General features: G+C 42.2%; 1 protein-coding gene across 3 annotated transcripts in view; it reads left to right on the top strand.

Annotated features, from left to right (window-relative positions):
• Nucleotides 1–22,465, top strand: part of LOC309348095 (uncharacterized protein) — a 110,736-nt gene extending 88,271 nt beyond the window's left edge. Inside the window, exons 3-6 of one of the 3 annotated variants that reach the window (XM_081873189.1) lie at nucleotides 9,987–10,105; nucleotides 10,580–10,698; nucleotides 20,797–20,839; nucleotides 22,419–22,465. In XM_081873189.1, coding sequence (XP_081729315.1) covers nucleotides 9,987–10,105; nucleotides 10,580–10,698; nucleotides 20,797–20,839; nucleotides 22,419–22,424 — 287 coding nt within the window. In that variant the 3' untranslated portion in view covers nucleotides 22,425–22,465. Of the gene's footprint in view, nucleotides 1–1,582; nucleotides 1,681–9,986; nucleotides 10,106–10,579; nucleotides 11,141–20,796; nucleotides 20,840–22,418 lie in introns of those variants that run through there. The other 2 variants (XR_014159139.1, XR_014159138.1) reach the window with 2 other exon arrangements.
• The last annotated feature ends 1,128 nt before the right edge of the window (nucleotides 22,466–23,593 follow it).

Here is a 23,593-nt window from a genome sequence, read left to right as displayed (position 1 = left end):
TAAAATAAAATAATTTAAAAATAGCAACTTGCTACCTTTTCATGGCAGCTCAAATAAGCTGCCAGAAGGAGTCACATTACTCCTTAATAGTGTGACCAGATATATGCCCTCCTGATGTTTTTGCACTACAATGTGTGTGTTTAAAGCAAATATAGATATTTTCACATTGGCAGGGAGAATGTGAATCTTTTCCCTCTGAAATTTGTTCTGACAGGATTTATAAAGTAGCCCATAACTTGGGCTACGCCGTTAAACGTTTTGTGCTTCTGCATGCATCTGGGTTCACTTAAGCAGGTTGATATCTGCCTCTTTTGTTTCTGGGCAGCCCTGTTTGGGCTATGATTTTGTCGGCACTCAATCATTTTTCCTCTGATATCTGTGGTCAGGTTACTATTGGAGGCAGTGCTAATTAGAAAGGAGACTTTTCTTCTCCCCAGGGCTGATTATCAGCCACAGATAGGGGCATGCTTGTGTTGGCAAATAGATCAGATGCAAAATTAGGTACCAGAATAAATTTGGAGCCTTTGCTCAACCCAGACTCAGGATGTTCACCAGACACTAAAGAGAGAGGAAAGATAAAGGAGGAAAATCTGTTTGAGAATGCTAAAGTCAAGGGGTGCATTTTTCTTTTTCTTTTTCTACCTTTAATCTTTATTGATTTTAAATATTGCATCCATTCACCACAAAAAGGAAAAAAAAAAGGAAACAAATCCAATACAAAGAAAATTTTACATATAGAATAAAGTTCTTCCATGCATTAAGACTTCCATCTTCCTCAGCATGGGTCCTTCATTTCCTTGTTAAAGGCATAATGTATGACATTTAACTTATCGTAAATTATCTATAATCTTTATAGCATATGGTATTGCAGAAGTTAATCAAAGCATGTCAAAGATTTCATATGGGAACAATGTTCTTTAAATATAATCTGTATACGGTATATCTCATTCTTTCTTGAACTTTTGGTCTGTTTGGTTCCTAATTTTTCCTGTCATCTTTGCCAATTCTACATAATCAAATAATTTCTCCCGCCGTTCCAATTTAGTTGGTATTTTATCTCCTTTCCACCATTTGGCTATCAGCATTTTCGCGGCAGTGGTTGCATACATAAAAACCCTCCTCAAGTCTTTCAGAATGTCTGCAGCCATAATACCTAAAAGAAAGGCTTCTGGGTTTTTTTATGAAAGTTAAACTTTTTTTTTTAGCTCATTATAAATCATTTCCCAAAAGTTCTTTATCTTTTTACATTTCCACCACATGTAGTACATTGTCCCCTCAGATTCTTTACATCTCCAGCAAAGGTTTGAATTAGTTTTTCTAAAGATACTTATATCCAGTTTGGGGTCAGCTGAATTGCCCTTTGACGGCTTTCCTGTTGGTATGGGGTTTTAGTCTTCCAGAAGAAGAAGAAGAAGAAGAAGAAGAAGAAGAAGAAGAAGAAGAGTAGTAGTAGTAGTTTGGATTTGATATCCCACTTTATCATTACTCGAAGGAGTCTCAAAGCGGCTAACATTCTCCTTGTTGGCCCTCTGGTCAGTGCCTGGGACCAAGTTTGTCTTCCATATTTCTTCTGTTCCCACAGAGTTGCTGAACCCCTTATCTCCCTATGAGGGAAGGTGAAGCAAGCACATTATATCTGGTGGTCCGCCTAGCTGGAGTAGGTTGGTCTTCTTTATGCTGGTAGGACTTATGGGTACAACCTTCCATGATATTTTGGGCCTCTGGCCAGTGATCACATAGTTGTCATTAATCTTCCAAGAGCAAAGGCTCTGGGTTAAGACATTTTACTCATACTTAAGGACTACGATACTTTCTTGTATTCAATGGCATGTATTCTCCGCATATAAAAGAAATGGGTGAAATGAAACATGAAGAAGAAATTGTCGCATTGATAATGACAATAATAATTCAGCCAAAAGATTGCATCTGGTATCCTTCCACTAAGATTTCCCAAGAAAAATCTGATTCATTTGTGCAAATTGAGTAGAAACATAGAAGTCAGAAGATGTGAAAACACTCATTATTTTCCATAAATATTTATGGGATGTAATATTTATGCAACAAAGACATGGGGCAGTTTCATCACTCTATGGGAAATAATCTGAAATTGATTTTATCCTCTTAATGTAATGCGCCAGTTTTCACGTTTAGTTGTTCTTGGGTGGAACTAACAATTTGAAGGCAGCTTGAGAACTTGTAATAAAAAAGGCAAGGCTTACTTAAGATAAATATGGATATTAATTCTGCCACATCCAGAGTCTCAATAAATGCATTTACTTTTTACATGATCTAATTTTATAAAACATTTGGAGAGACTACAGAAGGAGAGATGGCTCTAAGCAACAAATATGATTTTTTTTTATAACTGCTATCATGTAGCTATGCCTCTCTCTATAACTTCTTTTGGAATGGGTTTCATATTACTTTTTGCCAGCCATTTGACTGAGCAGGATTGATGGTGTAATCAAAAGGAAGACTGCCACAGATGGAAGCCAGAAGCAGTTCTTTTAATCTGCTTTGTTTCTCAAATGTAGACCTGGCTGGTAAGTATCGAGGATGCGCTAAGGGGAAGCTCTGTTTCTTTTAGAATTATGTTTGTACAAGACCGACAATTTTATTTTAATATACACAGTGCCTTGGGAATTGGCAAATGAGAGTGACGCAGGCAGGTTGCAAGAATCCGATGGAGGAAGTCAGCTTATTTTTGGAATGTAAAAACAAAACAATAAAAGAGCCTAGGATGACCAACTTTTCATATCAAAATTTCGGAGACTTGGATGGGGCTGTGAACTTGACAAGAAGTGCCTGTCACAGTAGAGCCATTGGTAAGCTCTGCTGAGGCTGTCTGATGTAATGGCTGCCCTCAAATTAGAGTTGAGGGGAGAGGAGGCCTCACAGAGCCAACCTGTCATGACGGAGCCAATGGAGCAATATATTGATGATATAAGGCACATCATGGGTGGCTTGACTATTTTACTTGAGTTGTTTGCTCTGTATAGATGGCATTTTCATACTCTCCAGTGGATGGCACAGATTCCATTGATCTGTAGTTGCTGAATGTCATGTATGGTTGGGGGACTTGCATGGAAGTAGCAGCCTGGATAGGATGGGATGGGAAAGGAGAAGCTTGTGTGTGAAAGAAAGAGAGGAGTCTGGGATATTTAAGGCAGTTGGATGGTGTCTTGTAACACCTCCTTGCAACCCCTGCAGACAAGCTGGAAGCAAATATATCACTCTGTTTTCTTTTGGACCACATCAGTGAGGTTGTCATCTGGGCAACCTAGGACTTCCATATACGCTGCCGAGGCTTGCACCCCATGGAGGTCACTTTGGTGCTGCTAATATAGCAAAAACCATGCAAGAGTTGTGAGTTACGGTCTATGCTGTAACAGCAGGCGCTTGTCATGGGCCAGGAGTTGGCTTCACCTGCTGAGCAGCAGCCTGAAGGAGCAGCAGGCAAAGTGACTCCACCTACTGCTGATCAGCCGTCTTATTCCTGATGAGAAGCAGATGACTTCAGCTTTCTTCAGCAGGGTTTCTAGCCTCAGTCAGTTGCTGGAAACAATATTTGTAGTTCCTGGCCAGACCTTGCTGCTTCTTGCTTCTTGTGACCTTGGACCCTCGACTTTCTTGACCCCTGGATCATCTGACTACGTGAACTGAGATACTCCTGACCTCAGGACTGGACTCAACCTTTCATATGGACTCTGCCTCCAAGCACATTCCCCCCTGAGACTTGGCTGGTTGGCCATTGCTGGGAGCACAGGACTACAACAGTGCTGTGATTCACCAATGGTTTGACTTCTTTCCCAGAGGCACAGTCAATTGTCTCTTGAGACAGATGGATGTCAACAACAGCTATAAGTAGCAATTCTTGCCAATATATTATGGGTGGAGAAAAGGGTTTAATCCCTATCCATTGTCCTATATCCAGGAAATTTTGTGTGTGTGTGTGTGTGTGTGTGTGTGTGTGTTGCCTGCATTGATCTCTGGATTTAGAATCCCTGGTGAAACATTTTGTCCATTTTCATCACTGCCACATTTAAGAACTCAATGTGCTTGATAATAACTGCTGTCAAATAAGAACTCTAAGGTCAGGTATATTTTCCGCCTTTTTAAAGAAGCCAGGTGAACTGAAAAATTAACAACATTTCCCACGAGTCACACAGACAGCAATTTAACACCAATCTAAGTTCTGTATAACTCAGTGAAATTGAATTCCACAATCAACATTTTGTGACATTTTAATTTTAAAATTTGCATGGAGCACTGTTTTCTAGCACTCTACCCATTCCTTAAAACCGTCAAATGTTACCCTGATGATAGACACATTTATACTTATTTCCTCCAAATATCCTTAATATCACTTTGTGGTAATGAGCTTTTGTATAAAGCATGTACTTGATTTACATAATGCATGCTCTTCCGCTGTATTCTTTTTCATTTGCTCCCAAATAAAAGTAAGTGACGCCTGAAAGTGCAATTTTTGCTCTTTCATCCACTACAGTTTAAACTGTATATTCTGGGTTTTTGAGGGAAATAGAAATAAATATATTTCTATAAAAGTTTGTATGTGCAGGCACATGTGTTTTTTCCATTTCCAGATAGATCACAATTACCTTATATTGCCTGCAAAGTCTTTCGGGCCCCCGAATTGACCAAAATCAACCAGACATTCATGCTTGTCTTTTTATTGTTGCCATCCATCAACAGCCAAATATTATCTAGGCTTGTTCTCATTTGAATAGAATCTAAGTTACTCTCTGCTATGAGTATATTTCTAAACTGTTTAGGGACTATGTGATTGTTCTCATTGTTTCAGACATAGCACAATGTCTATGTATTTGACACTCCAATTTCCCTTATATAGATACAAAGTGATTTACTTGTCAAATTTACATCAAAACCTATGTACCTCAGCGAGATCCAAAATGATTTTGCTATTTCCTCTGCATACATTTGCCTCCTGTGAAGGCTTGCTGTCTTTTTTTCTCGTTTGGGAGTCTGGATTTGAATACAAAGACTTGGCCATTTCGACAGCTCTCAGAAAGGTTTCCTTGCAAAGGGAGATGGATTGCAGACTCAGACCGTAAAAGGGGGGTTAAGGGGACTTATTGGGGTTGCAAGAAATGAGATTAGTACAATTATTTAATGCTGTAACTGAATTTCGTTTCACCTTGGTTGTTCCAGGCCATCAGCTGGGATCAATGTAAGTATTGATGCCCGTAGTTGTCTTTTCTTTAAACTATTTTTCTCGCTTTCTACAGGGGTATCCCATAGTCTAGATTCCTCGGCTTCTCTTTTATTTCATAGCAACTGCTCCAGTCTCTTTGGGTCTGTATATCAGTAATTCTCAATGTTCCTCTCGATACCAAACTTAATCCCTCTAAAACATTACAGGTATGCACAGCTGCCCCTAGTTTGCAGCTTCCCAAGACATTTCCCTGGTAGCATCTAGTGAAACAAAGAAACAATGTAGTGTCACCATAATTGCAATCCACCCACTCTAATTCATTGGCTGTGGGATGTGAAGAAATTGACTGAAATGCTGTCGCATCAGAACTCTATCTTATGAGCTATTAACAGGGAAATATGTGGGTCTAATGTAAGCATGTGTCCTCTGTAGCTGCAGACCCTTAATCGCCGCACACTCCAGCAAGGTCTCTGGAACATTCCTGCACACTCACACAAACAAGTTAAAAGTCTCTCTTCAACCCCTTTCCCCTGCCCCACAGCTGTGCAATAATCAGATCTAAAATAAGGACTTTTTTTGGGGGGGGTGTCTTGACTTAAACTTATTGACAAACCATTTTTGGTGCAGAATTCAGCAGGCAGGTTGCTCACCGGAGCAAGATGGTTTGAGCATATTACACCAATCCTGGTCTGACTGCACTGGCTACCAATTAGTTTCCGGGCCCAATTCAAAGTGCTAGTTTTGACCTATAAAGCCTTAAAGGGCTCAGGATGACTGCAATACCCCAAGGACCATCTCTTTCCATATGAACCTACCCGGACCCTGAGATCATCTTCTGAGGCCCTCCTTTGTGTGCCCCCTCCTTGAGAGGTCTGGAGGGTGGTAACACGAGAAAGGGCCTTCTCTGCAATGGCTCCCCATCTGTAGAATGCTCTCCCCAGGGACTTTTGCTCAGTGCCTTCATTATACACCTTTAGGTGCCAGGCAAAAACGTTCCTCTTTAACCAGGCCTTTGGTTGATCTGATTTGTAGCCCATGCCCTTTTAAAATGTATTGGGGGGGGGGGCTATTGGGTTGTTGTTTTTATCTTTATTAGGTATTTTGTGGTTTTATATCTTGATTTTATTTTGTGAACCAGCCTGAGACCCCTGGGTATAGGGCAGTATATTAATTCAATAAATAATAATAATAATTTCTAGAACCCCCAAAAGCTTGAGCTAAAGAATTCATCTCCCATGTTCAGGTTTTTCTGCCCAAAATTCTGGACATCTCTTCTGTGATTAACTTCTCCATGTCCTGTTACACAGAATTCCTATCTGGTTTTCATTTCGTCCAGTATTCATGAATCAGGCCCTCTTTGAGCTTTGCTATGTTCTGACCTTGCTGCAAGCCAACTTTATTTCTCAGCAAAACTCTCTTCAATTACGAAGTCAGACCTAAAAACGATCTGTTTGTTACAGCCATTCCTGGAGCTTCTGAAATCTTTTCAACAAGTCATTGGGCCCAGTAATGGAATACTTTTCATGTTAACAGAGGGTGCTCCTTATTTGTACGGCATTTGAGACCCATCAAATGGAATGCTTCTAGACCATTGTATCCATTCGTTGCTGCAATCCAGCAACCATTTGAGCTCTTGTGTGTACTAAAAAGTTTGTTTGTTTTTTATCGCAGGTGCAGTTTTTCAGCTTTAAAATGGGAAATGGGAGTCTAAAATTCCAGATTGAGTGATAATATTCTTTATGCCATTATTCATAAAAGATTCCCCCTCTTACATAAAATTTCAGTGGCATTTAATTTGGCCATGCATTTCAAATAGCATATAAACTAATAGTGTAGAACAAAAAGAATGTAATGAGCTGGTGTTCATTGCTGGGATGCATTTACGATTGTGTGGAACTTACAAGCCACTATCTTTTTTTTTTTTTTTTTTTAAAGAAAAAGATAAAAGATAAAGATTTATTTATTTGAAAGGATTTTTGACATCTCGCCCCCCTTAAAATATAGAGCAATCCTGGACATTTGTTTAGTCGTTTAGTCGTGTCTGACTCTTCGTGACCCCATGGACCAGAGCACGCCAGGCACCCCTGTCTTCCACTGCCTCCCGCAGCTTGATCAAACTCATGTTTGTAGCTTCGAGAACACTGTCCAACCATCTCGTCCTCTGCCGTCCCCTTCTCCTTGTGCCCTCCATCTTTCCCAACATCAGGGTCTTTTCCAGGGAGTCTTCTCTTCTCATGAGGTGGCCAAAATATTGGAGCCTCAGCTTCAGGATCTGTCCTTCCAGTGAACATTCAGGACTGATCCTGGACATTAAGCCAGCTGAATTCAATCTGAATTCCAGATAAGGCAGTACCATATATGGCAATGGTTTTCAACCAGTGTGCTGTGGCAATTCTGGCCAATATATTACAGGTGGAGAGAAGGGTTTAATCCCTATCCAGTTTCCTAAATCCAGGGTGCCTTGAATGGTAGCCAGGTGCCACAGGCAACACTGGCATCTGTCCCTCTTTCCTTCCCTCCCTCCTCTGATGCCCTCTCTCATCTCTGCCTCCCAGTGGCTTGCACAGCTGTTTGTTTCAGCAGTCCTGGCTACAAGCTCTGCAGGCAAATGGTGCCTCTGGGGATGGTCACAGGGTACTGGTTGCCAGGAGCTGAGGAGGCCTCAAAGTAAGCAAGCAAGCAGGTGGGGGAGCCCAACCAGCCAGTTCGCCAGCTCTTGCTGTTGGGAATGGACGGACAAGTTCCAGGCCCCCATGGGGCAGTGTGAGGAGGCACCTCTCTTTGTGGCAGAGGGGCAGCTCAGAAATCAGGGGCAACAGCAGCAGCTGCCCAGAGGATGCCCAAGGAGAAGGGAGGGGAGAGGAGGCTGAGGGAATGCTCCACAAGGGAGGGTGTTTGAAAAGGGGTGAGAGGTTGCCAGCTCTGCAAGCAAGGGGTGACATAACTGGGTTCCCGAGCCCTACAGGGGTGCCCCAAAATGAATGTAGTTGGTCAAGGGAGCTGTGGACCCCCAAAAGTTGAAAACCTCTAGGATATGGAATGCCTCTGCATGAGAGCTATGTCTGCTTCTCTTCCACAAGTTTAATGACTGAGGGCTTATACACACCTGCCTATTGCCTGGTTCTTTCCAGACACAAGTCCATGCCTTAAAGCGGGAATTGAACTCATTCATCCCACTGGCTGCACTGTTTCCTTTCAGAGTGTGACATCACACTTAAGACTTAATGACTACGTTCTTCAAAATAAGCTAAAAAAAGGTAAAGGACCCCTGGACAGTTAAATCCAGTCAAAGGCGACTTTGGGGTGCAGCACTCATCTCACTTCAGACCGAGGGAGCTGGCATTTGTCCAGACAGCTTTCCAGGTCATGTGGCCAGCATGACTAAACTGCTTCTGGTGCACGGAGGACTGTGATAAGTGCCAGAGTGCACGGAAATGCCGTTTACCTTCCCACCACAGCGGTACCTATTTATCTACTTGCACTGGAGTGCTTTCAAACTACTAGGTTGGCAGGAGCTGGGACACAGCAACGGGAGCTCACCCCATCACAGGGATTCGAACCACCAACCTTCTGATCGACAAACCCAAGAGGCCCAGTGGTTTAGATCACAGTGCCACCCGCTCCCTAAAAAAAAAAAGCTAACATTTATTTAGCTCATATTAATCTGTTTAATCTAAATTAAATGCATTGTTAAGTGTGTTTGGGACACGTCATTTAGAGTGTTAACCTTTGAACAAAAGAGCTAACTAGTTTCACGTGGAATGCAAATGCCTACAGCTAATTATCAAGTGTAATTGCATATGCTGGGGAAGCTGTGCTGATCTTTTCCCTGAGATATCATTTCCAGCAAACACACAGATAGACATCTATTTGCTGGTAATGAATTTCTGGATGTCACACTTCCATGGCTAATGAACCAAGATAAAGATAAAAGGAGAAAATGAGGACAAGAGGGCAGAAACTTTGCATAGCAGGCTTGATCCACAACTGAAAACAACCACTTTTAGGGGGTGATTTTTTTAATTATTATTTTTTGCAAATGTTAATGTTGAGCACCTAAATAAGATGGTCTTTTGGCCAGACTATGCGAAACACACAAATTACATGTGGTTGTTTTTGTTTTGGTTTTTTTGGGGGGGTTGTTATTGGGTTGTTGTTTTTATTTTGCTTATGTATTTTGTGCTTTTATATTTGATTTTATTCTGTGAACCTCCCTGAGACCTGCAGGTATAGGGCAGTATATGAATTCAATAAATGAATAAATAAAAGTTTTAAGCGCCACTGCTTTCTGTGGTGTGTGCATTTGTGTGTTCAGTGTTTTAAAAGAAAAACCACAACAACTGGAGGTTTAATTTCCACAAACCAAGGAAATTGGAAAGTCAGGTTGATAGGGTTCCCATATTTCAAAAAGTGAAAATCCAGACACAAAAGTTGTTGAACTTTTTTTCCCCGGCATAGTTATTGAGCTTCTTCTGCAAATTCTCAAAAAATAAAATAAAAAAAATATATGAAATTTTTGACCTATTTTTAATGAAATTCGCCAAAATCTACACTTCCGACATGGGTTGCCGTATGTCCAGATTTCCCCATACATTTCAGCAATTTCCACCTGGAGACTATTTCTGATGACCAACTCCTGGCTATGTCTGGGAAATTCTGGATGTATAGCAACCCTAAAGGCTGGTATCTTAGCGGACATCCCAACAACCAGCAGGGATGTTGTGCAGTGTCACAAAATGTGCTTGCTTGCCACTTGCCCTTCATGCACCCACATTTTTCCTTGGTCTTTCAGGCTCAAATCCAGATGGAGAGGAGGGAGTGCCAAGAATGCCTCAGATTGTTAAACAGAGAATACTTCAACTGTCTGGTGCTTGCTCCTGGAGGAGAAATCCCATTTGGCATAAACTAAAGGTAAAGGTAAAGGGACCCCTGACCATTAGGTCCAGTTGTGACCGACTCTGGGGTTGTGGTGTTCATCTCGCTTTATTGGCTGAGGGAGCTGGCGTACAGCTTCCAGGTCAAGTGGCCAGCATGACTAAGCCGCTTCTGGTGAACCAGAGCAGCGCACAGAAAGCCGTTTATCTTCCCGCCAGAGTGGTACCTATTTATCTACTTGCACTTTGACGTGCATTCGAACTGCTAGGTTCGCAGGAGCAGGGACCGCGCAATGGGAACTCACCCTATTGCAGGGATTCAAACTGCCAACCTTCTGATCAGCAAGTCCTAGGCTCTGTGGTTTAATCCACAGCACCACCTGCATCCCTATAAACTGCAGAGACGTGTTCAAATGAAGCAGAGGTTAATCACATACCCTGCAAGTGTCCCTATTTTCCAGGCACAACCGTGGAATTATGAAAGCTATCCCAGCTTCTGATTTGATCCCAGGAAATCCCTCTTTCCTCTGCCGGTGTCGCTGCTGCTGAGCTCAGGGAGGAGGATGAACTGTTGGTGGCGCCAGCAGTGATTATTGACACAATAGCTCCTGAACATCTTCAGATGCAGAAGTGAGTAAAAGTGCTCAGTATTAGTTCTTAGTTAAAAAGGTAAAGGTAAAGGACCCCTGGATGGTTAAGTCCAGTCAAATGTGACTATGAGGTTGTGGCACTCATCTCACTTTCAGGCTGAGGGAGCTGGTGTTTGTCCACAGACAGCTTTCTGGGTCATGTGGCCAGCATGACTAAGCCACCTCTGGCTCAATGGAACACCATGATGGAAAACAGAGTGCACAGAAACGCCATTTACCTTCCCGCTGCAGTGGTACCTATTTATCTACTTGCACTGGCATGCTTTTGAACTGTGAGGTTGGCAGAAGCTGGGACAGAGCAATGGGAGCTCACTCCATCACAGGGATTCAAACTGCCAACCTTCTGGTCAGCAAGCCCAAGAGGCTCAGTGGTTTAGACCAGTGTTTCCCAACCTTGGGCCTCCAGCTGTTTTTGGACTACAACTCCCATCAACCTTAGCTAGCAAGACCAGTGGTCAGGGATGATGGGAATTGTAGTCTGAAAACAGCTGGAGGCCCAAGGTTGGGAAACACTGGTTTAGACCACAGTGTGACCCATGTCCTATTATGTTCTATGGGTATCAGTAAGTATAATGCTTCTAGACTGGCTAGACCTAGTATAAAAAAAATCAGGATCCTGACCTTCTGCCCTCGACTGGGATCTCAGCTGTGGCTATTCCATATCCTTTTGCAAAACTAAAGCAACCCTTCCCATAAAGAGTTAAACAGCACTTTTATTCAAGTATTCTGCAATGATATATTGTGAAATATTGCTACCGATACAGCTGCCTGTGATAATTTCTTCTTTGTAGACAGAGGAAGCAATCCTGCTTTCCTGTAAAACTGCCAAGGAGGGAGATCTATTTGATACAGGGAAAAGCGTTAAAAGCAGATTCCCTAAATTAAAGAAATGGCATATCTGAAGCTGAAAGTGTGAGATGTGGAGAAATGTGGGCAATCTTTTATAATGGCATCCATAGTCCTGGTATTCTCTAAGTTCAGCTCTTCCATTCATTTTTCTAAGGTCAGTTTTATTGCTGTTGCTAAAAGGTAGGAAACACCCCTGGAGCAGCAATTGTTAATGGTCAGTGACTCTTACTTTCCTTGATCATACGTCAAGGTCTTTTTGTTCCGGTCCAATACATTTTCCAGCCAAGTGAGGAAGAAATATAATGGCATAGTCCTCTGCCAGAGCATGTCTTCCACACTTTACTTCAATATGTGCTCCTTCAATAATCCTTGGGAAGATCGCAAGCACTGCGGAGCCCACCACTTAATGTCCATGATTCAGGGCAATTGCTCAAGCTTTTAACCATATGCTGTCTCTCTGTCTCAAAATTGATAAGCATGACATGAGGAGCAGTAGTGAGCTTTAACCCTCCTTTCCCAGAAACATGAACACTACTTGCTCCATTATCAGCCTTGTAGAGCTAAGGAGATCTCAGTTGTCAAGAGATTTCAAATGCTGCATTTGCTTAGAACTGCGGTGTGACTTCTTGTTATCCTCCAAGCGTGTGTGTATAACATTATTTTGCTGAGTGATATAGCAGACATTCTGACTGCAATTCCCCTATCCGTCCAAGCTGTCACAAGGAGGAGAAATAAAGACTCGCTTCCACATATATTTCCTTTGAAAGATAACATGAAGAGTAAAAGTGTCCCCTGTGGATTGCATTACTCTCGCCACAACCCCCGCCCCCCGGCTATTCTACTTGTTGCCAGTCACACACAACTGTGTTTTGTGTGATACAGGGAACCATCAGTGGTGCTATTTCTGTCAACCTGTTGATGCTATTGTGAGTGCGGTATTGCCTAGAAGGCTCACTGGTTTGTAACTGAGCCACTGAAAACCAACAAAGATACTTCAGACATCCAGCGGGTGTTCACTTAATTAATCAATTTGACAATATTGATTAGAAATTGCTGCTCAGACTTTTCAGGAACAATATGCTGTTCTTATTTTGATGCCATTTCAATTGTTCTGGTTTTGTGTTTGCGTTCATACTTTATGATTGGGATATTTCTTCTTCTGCATACTACGTAGAGAACTTAATTCTTTGTTATTGCTATTAATAAGTAAATAAATTCACAACTGTATGAGATTTGTACTTGAGAGACAGCACACAAGAATCAGGAAGAAATGAGCAAACTTTGTGAAGAAGAAGAAGAAGAAGCTGCTAATAAATTTTAATCTAATAATCTAATAAACTTTTCTTTGTCTTTGTGGATTTGAGACAAACACTTTGACCCATGATAGAAGAATTTATATTTGGCCATACAAATGAAATGTTCAGTTTCACAACAGGGGAAAGAAAGGAACCAGTAGATTTGTGCCACCATACCCACATAGAATAGGACACTTAACTGGAAAGCTTGATATTATGATTATTCATTCACTAGGTAATGTAATTGAATTGACTGCCTGTTGTGCTTCATAAATATACTGTAACTCAGCTTTAAGCCAAAGCAGCCGATCTTCTCTCTCTACAAAAGCTGGTGTGTCAGCCTCAAGGATCAGATAGGATTAAGGCTAAGGACAAAATAGAGCATATTGCATTTATTTAATTGGACACCTTCCAAATTTATTGTGTGAAATCTTGTTTGACCTCCACACCTCTGGTCAAGAAGGACACTTGCATCGGTCTTTTGTGTATGCAGATCTACACAGGCCCAGTTCACCAGTATGTGCATATCTTTCAATGACCTGTGTAAACTTGCCTCCATTGAAAGAAAGAAAAAAACCCCGTCAGAATGTAAGAAAGCTCAGTACCTAATATCTGAAGTTTCCCAGGTGACATTTTTCTGAGACAATGTCAGAAATTATTCTTTTTTTTCATGCACTGTTAAAAAAATAAGGCCCCATTGCATAATTTGCTCCAAATATGGTTTTTATCATTTGTTTTGTTTTTATGTAGCAGCTGCCATTCTGAACATGTACCCCCCCCCCCCAATTCCTCAGAATGAAGCTAGGTTTAGGTAAAAGGTAAAGTTAAAAGACCCCTGGATGGTTAAGTACAGCTGAATTTGACCATGGGGTACGGTGCTCATTTCACTTCAGGCCAAGGGAGCCGGCGTTTGTCTGCAGACAGCTTTCCGGGTTATGTGGCCAGCATGGCTAAACCACTTCTGGTGCAACAGGACACCATGATGGAAGCCAGAGCACAAGGAAACACCATTTACCTTCCTGCCACAGTTCTACCTATTTATCTATTTGTGCTGGTGTGCTTTCCAACTGCTAGGTTGGCAGGAGCTGGAACAGAGCAACCGAAGGACCAGGTGCGCAGCCTGGGAGTCATTTTGGACTCACAGCTGTCCATGGAGGCGCAGGTTAATTCTGTGTCCAGGGCAGCTGTCTACCAGCTCTACCTGGTACGCAGGCTAAGACCCTACCTGCCCACGGACTGTCTCGCCAGAGTGGTGCATACTCTAGTTATCTCCCGCTTGGACTACTGCAACGCGCTCTACGTGGGGCTACCTTTGAAGGTGACCCGGAAACTGCAATTAATCCAGAATGCGGAAGCTAGACTGGTGACTGGGAGTGGCCACCGGGACCACATAACACTGGTTCTGAGAGATCTGCATTGGCTCCCAGTACGTTTCCGAGCACAATTCAAAGTGTTGGTGCTGACATTTAAAGCCCTAAACGGCCTCGGTCCTGTATACCTGAAGGAGCGTCTCCACCCCCATCGTTCAGCCTGGACACTGAGATCCAGCTCCGAGGGCCTTCTGCCGGTTCCCTCATTGTGAGAAGTGAGGTTACAGGGAACCAGACAGAGGGCCTTCTCGGTAGTGGCGCCCACCCTGTGGAACACCCTCCCTTCAGATGTGAAGGAAATAAGCAGCTATCTTCTCTTTAAAAGACATCTGAAGGCAGCCCTGTTCAGGGAAGTTTTTAATATTTAACACTGTACTGTTTTTAACACTTGATTGGGAGCCGCCCAGAGTGGCTGGGGAAACTCAGCCAAATGGGCGGGGTATAAATAATAAATTGTTGTTGTTGTTGTTGTTGTTGTTGTTGTTGTTGTTGTTGTTGTTGTTGTTGTTGTTAACCGGGAGCTCACTCCATTGCGGGGATTCTAACCACCAACCTTCTGATCAGTGGTTTAGAACACAGTGCCACCCCTTTCTGTTCTGTTTTGTACTGATGTGTTTCGTGGCAGACCTTTCCTAGATCTAGGACATTTTGGACAATGCAAAATGGTGGCAAGGCAGGGAAATGCAGTTGTTGCTATGGGAAAAATAGAGGCATTCACCTATTCAAGTTTGATACTTAAAATATGCTTAATTTAGGTCCATGGTCCTGAAACACCCCCCCCCCAAAAAAAATGGTTGAGGACCTTAGCAGACCACTGAAATTATTTTTCCGTCTGTGCTGTGCTAGATTCTGTAATATTGGCATTTGAAATTTTTATTTCTTCTTTTTTTTTGCAAATATTGCATTTTATTTTATTGTAATACAGTAATATACAATATAAAAAGAAACAATAAGAATGCAATTAAAAATTGATATTACTATTTAATGCTTCTCCTGTCTTCAACCCCAAACACATAGACATACCAGCGGACTACCTGAATGAAACTGATTTATGACTTGTGGTCCATGGACCACAGTTGTATAGTTTTAACTGATTTTTACTTTTTATATTGTATGCATAGCTGTCAACCTTCTCTTTTTTTGTGGGAAGTTCCCTTATTCCAGTGCTATTTCCCGCTGCTTCCAGCTGCTATCCTGGATTGTTAGATATCACGTAGACTGTCCCCGGGATAGGTGAGGCTGCTGCTCCCTTATTTTCAAATCTGAAAGTTGACAGCTATGATTGTATGCTTGTGAACCACTTGTAGAGTATTGCATTTAAGTGATAAATGAATTGGTTTTAAATAAATAAATACGCAAACCCTGGCTTGTATTGCTTATGCGAACAATCAGAAACTTTGAAAGAGTTCAAGCTGAATACTCAAAATAAGTACTTTGTCCCAAAAATTTAATTTAAATAGAAATGTAAGAATGATATTAATCAATCTATTTTTTCATACCATTGGATTTTTTAAAACAACAACAACAACCCAGTTTCACTGGGATTAGGAAGGTAAAAATACAGGTTTTTTTGAAGAATCTTTCAAACAAGACTAAAGCAGCCATAGCAACCCATAAAAAGGGGGAACTGTCTATGGAAAGAAGCACAGTTTTGCTTTGAAATGCATCTATTGGTTCTGCTTAAGAGTCCAAACTTCAAAGGGAACCGTCCTGCTTGAATTCCCAAGACCAATTGCTGTTTATCAGAACGATAAGAGCTGCCTATGTAATTCTACAAAGGATGCAATTTCCATAGCAGTCTGTGAAAATGAGCTCGTGGTGAAACTTATTTGGCGTTCCTTTCGAGCCCAGGGTCCATGGGGTCGTGAATTGGAATGTGTTTATTGAATCTGAGAGAAAAGCGCCACACTTGAACAGCCTGACCTGAGTATAAGGTGAAAGTTTGCAAATGAGAAAGCAAAATGCCAAACACCCATATTTGGTATAGCATGATTCCGCGAGAGACTGTGACCTTGACTTTTCCCATACTACTGCAAGCTTCTGTTATCCTATGGAATCTCCAATATCTTGGAGTGCATTAGAGGCACGACAATGGAGCATCTTTTCTGAGATGAATTCTATTGTTCTTTGGACACATTGAAACCTTTGGATTTTTTATTACCTTTTTAAAGGAAAGTTGGAGCTTACTCATTTGGCCAGTATTCTCACATTACCGTATTGGCCTGAATATAAGCCATACCTGAATATAAGCCATACCTTTAAAACTGGAGGATGGGGGGAGAGAAAATAAAATTATATATATATATATATATATATGCAGGTTTTGGTGTCCTCGGGTGTCTTCCCGTGTAAAAGTTGGGGTGTCTAGGCGACGTTTCGACGAGGTCTCACTCGTCATCTTCAGGCTGGTGCTTTCGGCTTCTTGTTACTGGAACAGAGCAGGATCTCAGTAACAAGAAGCCGAAAGCACCAGCCTGAAGATGACGAGTGAGACCTCGTCGAAACGTCGCCTAGACACCCCAACTTTTACACGGGAAGACACCCGAGGACACCAAAACCTGCATTCCTGTACCCGTGAAAATCTACGAAAGCATATATATATATATATATATATGTGTGTGTGTGTGTGTGTGTGTGTGAGAGAGAGAGAGAGAGAGAGAGAGAGAGAGAGAGAGAGAGAGAGAATATAAGCGCTCCATTCCTTTCAGCTCCTGGCTGCATACTGGGGTATGCAACCTTTCCCCTTCCTCACTCTCTCCCTTCCCAGCCTTGGGGGAGAGGATGGGGGACTATGCATGGAGCGGGCACTGCTTTGCCTCGCTCCTGGTGCTGTTTGCCCTGCGCTTCTGGCTGCATACCGTAAAGTCACAAATATAAGCCACAGTTTAACTTTTCATGGTTGGAATCTGAGAAAAAAAAGTGAGGCTTACATTCAGGCCAATACGGTATTACAATCAAGCTGGAATATCAATCAGAATCATACAGATACCTCAGCTAGTACAGCATGAGACCCCTTAATCTCAGGGTCATGGGTCAGAGCCCCACGTTGGGTGAAAGATTCTTACCTTGCAGGGGTTTGGACTAGATGGCATTTGTGGCCCCTTCAAACTCTGCCATTCTGTGATTCCATTGCTACCCTTTGGCACATACAGAACCTATACTGTGGAATTGCTTCTGTCTCGGGTGCCTGTTTGTCACAGATCGCATGGGAACCTAGCTCTAACAACCATTCATTTAACTGTGCCATTCCCCTTTGCTTGCCATTGCCTGTTCCCCTCATCCCAGATCATTGGCCAAGCTGTGGGGGGCTGGTGAAAGCTGTTGGGGGCCAACAACATCTCAAGAACCACAGGTTCCCCATCCGAGTTCTAGAAAAAGTCCGGAGAGGCAGAAGGACTGAACTAAGGAGGAACCTAGGCAGCACTTTAAAAAGCAGAAACATCACCTTGCCAACAAAGGTCTGTATAGTTAAAGCTATGGTTTTCCCAGTAGTGATGTATGGAAGTGAGAGCTGGACCATAAAGAAGGCTGATCACAACACCATTCCTTATAAAAAGGGGGGAAAAGTTTAGTTCATTATAGTCACAGCTGCCAATTCATGTGATGAGAGGTGCAATATGTCCCTGATTGAAAACAGTGGCACTATACAGTGCCACTGTTTTCAATCAGGGACATATTGCACCTCTCATCACATGAATTGGCAGCTGTGACTATAATGAACTAAACTTTCCCCCCCTTTTTATAACAGATGCAACTTTTCTGCAATAGGTTACTGGCTTCAAGGTTTTCAAGCAACAGAAGTATTCTTACAATGCAAATCAGCTAAAAGAAGGAATGGTGTTGTCTCTTAGGAGTGAGGTACAGGTTAGGAATATTCAGGTTGAGCAAGAGTCTGTCCAGCTCAGGTTTAGCCAGTGCTTTTTTTCTGGGGGGCCACAGGGGGCCGCATACCCCTAAACATTTTGTGAGTCTTTTTACTTTTGTCCATTTACTGTATTTATTTTTCCCAATTTGAACTATAAAATGGTGGTTTTCTTGAGTCAAAATGGGAGTACCCCTAAACATTTTTAAAGGGGGAAAAGCACTGGGATTCGCAATGTTATGATCACTGCAGATGGTGACAGCAGCCATGAAATTAAAAGACGCCTGCTTCTTGGGAGAAAACCTAGACAGCATCTTAAAAAGCAGAGACATCACCTTGCCGACAAAGGTCCGTATAGTTAAAGCTATGGTTTTCCCAGTAGTGATGTATGGAAGTGAGAGCTGGACCATAAAGAAGGCTGATCGCCGAAGAATTGATGCTTTTGAATTTTGGTGCTGGAGGAGACTCTTGAGAGTCCCATGGACTGCAAGAAGATCAAATCTATCCATTCTTAAGGAAATCAGCCCTGAGTGCTCACTGGAAGGACAGATCCTGAAGCTGAGGCTCCAATACTTTGGCCACCTTATGAGAAGAGAAGACTCCTTGGAAAAGACCCTGATGTTGGGAAAGATGGGGGGCACAAGGAGAAGGGGACGACAGAGGACGAGATGGTTGGACAGTGTTCTCGAAGCTACCAGCATGAGTCTGATCAAACTGTGGGAGGCAGTGGAAGAAAGGAGTGCCTGGCGTGCTCTGGTCTATGAGGTCACGAAGAGTCAGACACGACTAAACGACTAAACAACAACAACAATTGTGACTGATTTGCCAAGCATACAAACTGTGGAAAGAGCTCCTCTGATTTATCAGATTGCATTTTATGAGGCTTATTTCAGGCTTACAGAGCAAGTTTACCTGTCAGAAAGTATGCCTTCAGTACTAATGTCCTTTAGGATCCCTACAGTGAAGATGAAACACCAGGAGGCAGGAGGTCAAATTTCAAAGTTGGAATGAAGTCAGCTTTTAAAATTCAGGGCATTGGCTACTCAAATAATATGATGGCAGGGCTCAAAATCATATATTAGGTCAAATCAGCATGTTGCATTCCCCTAAAATTTAACTCTGTTTTTTTTAAAAAAAAATGTGTATGGTTTTGTTCCAAAGCAATACTCACTTGCCCATTAAGGTCAGTGAAAAATCATGAGAAAAAGAAAATTTAGAGTTTACTAAAACAACAAGAAAAATCCCTTCTATCTCTGAAATAATCAGCCCATAAACCTCAATATAATGCAATATTGTGCAGAACCAGCTTTTGTTAAGGACAAACACACCATTTTAAACTAATGGGCATAGACTGTTGCAATTTCCCTTAATGATGTGGCACTTTTGGAGGGCGGGGTGAAGAGAGAGAAAAGCCCACTATATATGTAAATTTCTTTATGTCTCGTAAAATAGAAACGTCTCGTGTAAACCTCCGCAAAAACCATTGCACAGCACAAATAGAGAGGGGTTTGGGGGAAGGGAATTTATGCCAAAATGGTTTGTCTTGATGACATCCATCCATTAGTGGCAGCCCATAAAAGAATCTTATAAACATACTTGGAACTGCTTGGTGATGATTTTTCTTGACAAGCGAACATTATGTGCTGTGAGTAGAAATTGAGTAATATGGGCTGAAAACGCAGGAAGTGACTCCAGTCTTTTTTATGCAAGGTAAATCTCAAGAAAAATGACCCACTTTGGCAGTGCCCAGCAGTTAAGATATCCCCCGAGGAGCCACAAGTGAAGATCTATGCATTCCGCTTATGTTTTCTGCTTTATCGAGATAGATGCTGATCGTCTTCATTTCTATATTAGACGGGTTGCCGTTCGTGCAGCTACTGTTAAAATTGCGCCAGCAATTTGGTTGCAAACATATTTTCAAGGAATTTAAACTAATCAGGAGCAGGGATAGCATTGGCTTTGGATGGCAGCTTGCCATGCTAAGGTTTAGATTCCCGCCCCGCATCCCTTGTCAGAAAAGAAAGGGGCAATCTCACAGGGTCCTCAACCTGCCCAATTTGCAGCCTGTCGTGGTTCCCTCCTTGTCAAAACACACACATACAGAGAACAACAGCAGCAGGGACTTCTGGTGGTTCAGCTGAAGCAAGGGTGAAGAATCTTTCTGGCTCCCTGGGTCAGATTCTTAGCAAACTTGGCCTTACAGGCCTATTATTATTATTATTATTATTATTATTATTATTATTATTATTATTATTACACATTTTAATCTTTATTATTTTACCTATTAAGTCTCTTCACCACAAACAGAACAAAAGAAAAAACAGATTGCATCAAATACAAAGAAAATGTAACTTATAAAATGTCCCCCCCCCCATATGTTAAGACTTCCGTCATCCTCAGTATGGGTCCTACGTTTCCTTATGGACTGCATATTTATATATCCTTTAACTTCTCATAAATTCATCAGAATCTTTGTAGCATGTAACATTCCAGAAGTTAATTAAAGCATGTCAGAGATTGCACCAGAAGCGGTTTAGTCATGCTGGCCATGTGACCAGGAAAGCTGTCTGTGGACAAACGCCGACTCCCTCGGCCTGAAAGCGAGATGAGCGCCACAACCCCATTGTCGCCTTTGACTGGACTTAACCGTCCAGGGTTCCTTTACCTTTACATTGACTAATAGTGGCTCTATGGATTTTCAGACAGGTGATATCCCTAGCCAGGCATCTTCTGCATGCCAAGCAGGTATTTGACTTCTGAACCATGACCCTTCCACACTTTGGATTCTTCCCCTCCCCCCCCCCCGTCCCTGTGGCACCATGGCTGTCTGAGGCAGTGGCACCTTTGTGAGGAAATGAATTCTTCCACAGTTCTTGGAACCTTGATGATGCCAGGTTCCAGAATCTGGGGAAGCCTCTGTCTGAAGAGGTATAATTCAATAATAACTAAAGATGGAGCATATATTTGAGCATGGGTGGTTCTAGTGAAGCTGGTTTATTTGCAAAGAGGTTGGTTGGAGAAATAATAATAATAATAATAATAATAATAATAATAATAATAATAATGGCTTATTCTTTGTACCCCACCCATCTGGCTGGGTTTCCCCAGCCACTCTGGGTGGCTCTCAATAGACTATTAAAACCATGATAAGACATCAAACTTTAAAAACTTCCCTAAACAGGGCTGCCTTCAGATGTTTTCTAAAAGTCAGATAGTTGTTTATTTCTTTGACATCTGATAGCAGGGTGTTCCACAGGGTGGGCGCCACTACCGAAAAGGCCCTCTGCCTGCTTCCCTGTAACCTCACTTCTCGCAATGAGGGAACTGCGAGAAGGCCCTCGGAGCTGGACCTCAGTGTCTGGGCTGAACGCTGGAGGTGGAGATGCTCCTTCAGGTAAACTGGGCCGCGGCCGTTTAGGGCTTTAAAGGTCAGCAGCAACACTTTGAATTGTCCTCGGAAACGTACTGGGAGCCAATGAAGAGGATACAATAGGGCAGGGATGTCCAACAGGTAGATCATGATCTACTGCTAGATCACTGGACGTCTGTTGTAGATCATGGTAGATTGTGTGATGCTCAGTGATTCCCCCCTCTCCCCAAATAACTTTGCCACCCCTAATAAAAGCTCAACAACTTTGCCTGTCAATAACAATGGGTAGATCACAGCCAGTATTTTTATAATGCGAGTAGATCACAGTCTCTTGGGAGTTGGATGTGCCTGCAATAGGGGGAAGGAACATTTGACCTCTCTATCAAGCCGTCGGGACTCTACCCAGGTTGTGCCCTCCAGACCACACCGTGTTTTCATTTCACCTGTCTGAAATGTGTCCTCAAACTATGATAACACCTCTTACTTACCTGGATAGGAGATAGGGTGTATCTGGCCACACCCACAATGGTTCTCCATTTAGAAACATGGTCCCTTAGCTGAAAAAGTTCCCCTACCTCTGAGATACTGCTACCAAAACAAGTCAATTCAAAACAAGTCTGTAATTAATTTCACACTTGATTTGTCCTTTTCCTAATTATAGTAACTGTTGTGGTTGGAAGTTTCTTGGAAGTACATTTTTCAATACCATTAAAATCCCCTACAAAAGAGGTTGTTTTTTTCCCCCTTTTGTTTTTTTTTAGCAGGAAGGATTTAAGATAAAAGAAAGAGAGAAAGAAAAATGTAACGTATGGAATTGCAGGTCTAAAACTGCAGTTAGATAGCTATTACATGCTCTGGAATTTTGTTTCGGTGGGGATGTGTGTCAAATTAAAAACAGTTGGCTATTATAGTTTAGAAGGATATTATTTCATGCCAATCTTTGGCTTTTGGCAGGGCTGACTCGATTAGATACACTGCCTCTCCATCTTACAGAAATTTGCAGAGAGATGACTTTTAACATTTGCTGCCCTTACCATTCCAAGGTCTACAGACTGGTGATTTTTGTTGTTTGGTATGTTATTTATAATTTACAGGGCTGCAACATTTATTTGATTTAATCCATAAATTAATCAGCATACATTAAAAAAAAGTGTGGAACTACTTACATGTATCCATGGCAGCTCTGAACTTTTGTTTGATGAACAGCCGTCTCCTGTACTGCAGGGCAAAATGTTTTTGAAAAATGAGTATTTTGAAATGTCAAACGACTTGGGCTAATATAATCTCTTGTCCCCAGTAGTGCAGCTAGGGCCAGGTTGCTTGGCCCACTTCTAAGGGTCTGGAGCCCTGAGGAATCTGTCCCCCCAAATGTATTGTTTTATTTTAACATTTCACAGGGGAGACATTGCTGTGCTGCTGGAGGGAAATGTCACTTTTTCTAACCTTTATTCAGATCATCTTATAATATGTGTGGGATGTTCTGAAGGCAGCGAACCCAACAACTTCCATAAGGTGTTTCAAATAAAAAGGTACCTTTCTCGTAGCCTGGCAAAAAGCATGGGTGAGTCTTTCTTTCTTTCTTTCTTTCTTTCTTTCTTTCTTTCTTTCTTTCTTTCTTTCTTTCTGGGGGGATGTTATAGGAAAATCCTTGGGCTCACTTGGATTGTCAAACAAAGACACCAGCCAGGAATATAGGAGCAAAACAGCAGCCTGTAGGCCTGATCTTTATTCAAAAGATTGTTGCAACAGAACTTCCACCCATCACATAGGAGAAGCAGGAAGAAACCCCAAACAAGGGGATGCTCCCTCTTTTATAAGTTTACCTTTTCCCCATAAACACCTTTGGTGAAGCATCATGCATACATCATAGATACATGATACATATGTCACAAACGGGGAAGGGTTTTCTTGGCAGGTTAGCCCTATCCCTCACTTGCCTTCCACCTCACACCCATCAAGTGATATGTTGTTTAGTCGTGTCTGACTCTTCGTGACCCCATGAACCACAGCATGCCAGGCACTCCTGTCTTCCACTGCCTCCCACAGCTTGGTCAAACTCATGTTTGTAGCTTCGAGACCACTGTCCAACCATCTCATCCTCTGTCGTCCCCTTCTCCTTGTGCCCTCAA

The sequence above is a fragment of the Podarcis erhardii genome (assembly GCF_964252035.2).
Source record: "Podarcis erhardii genome assembly, chromosome: 8".
Classification (NCBI taxonomy): Eukaryota; Metazoa; Chordata; class Lepidosauria; order Squamata; family Lacertidae; genus Podarcis; species Podarcis erhardii.
Note: the sequence above shows the minus strand (reverse complement) of the source record. Positions and strands in the feature narration are given on the sequence as shown.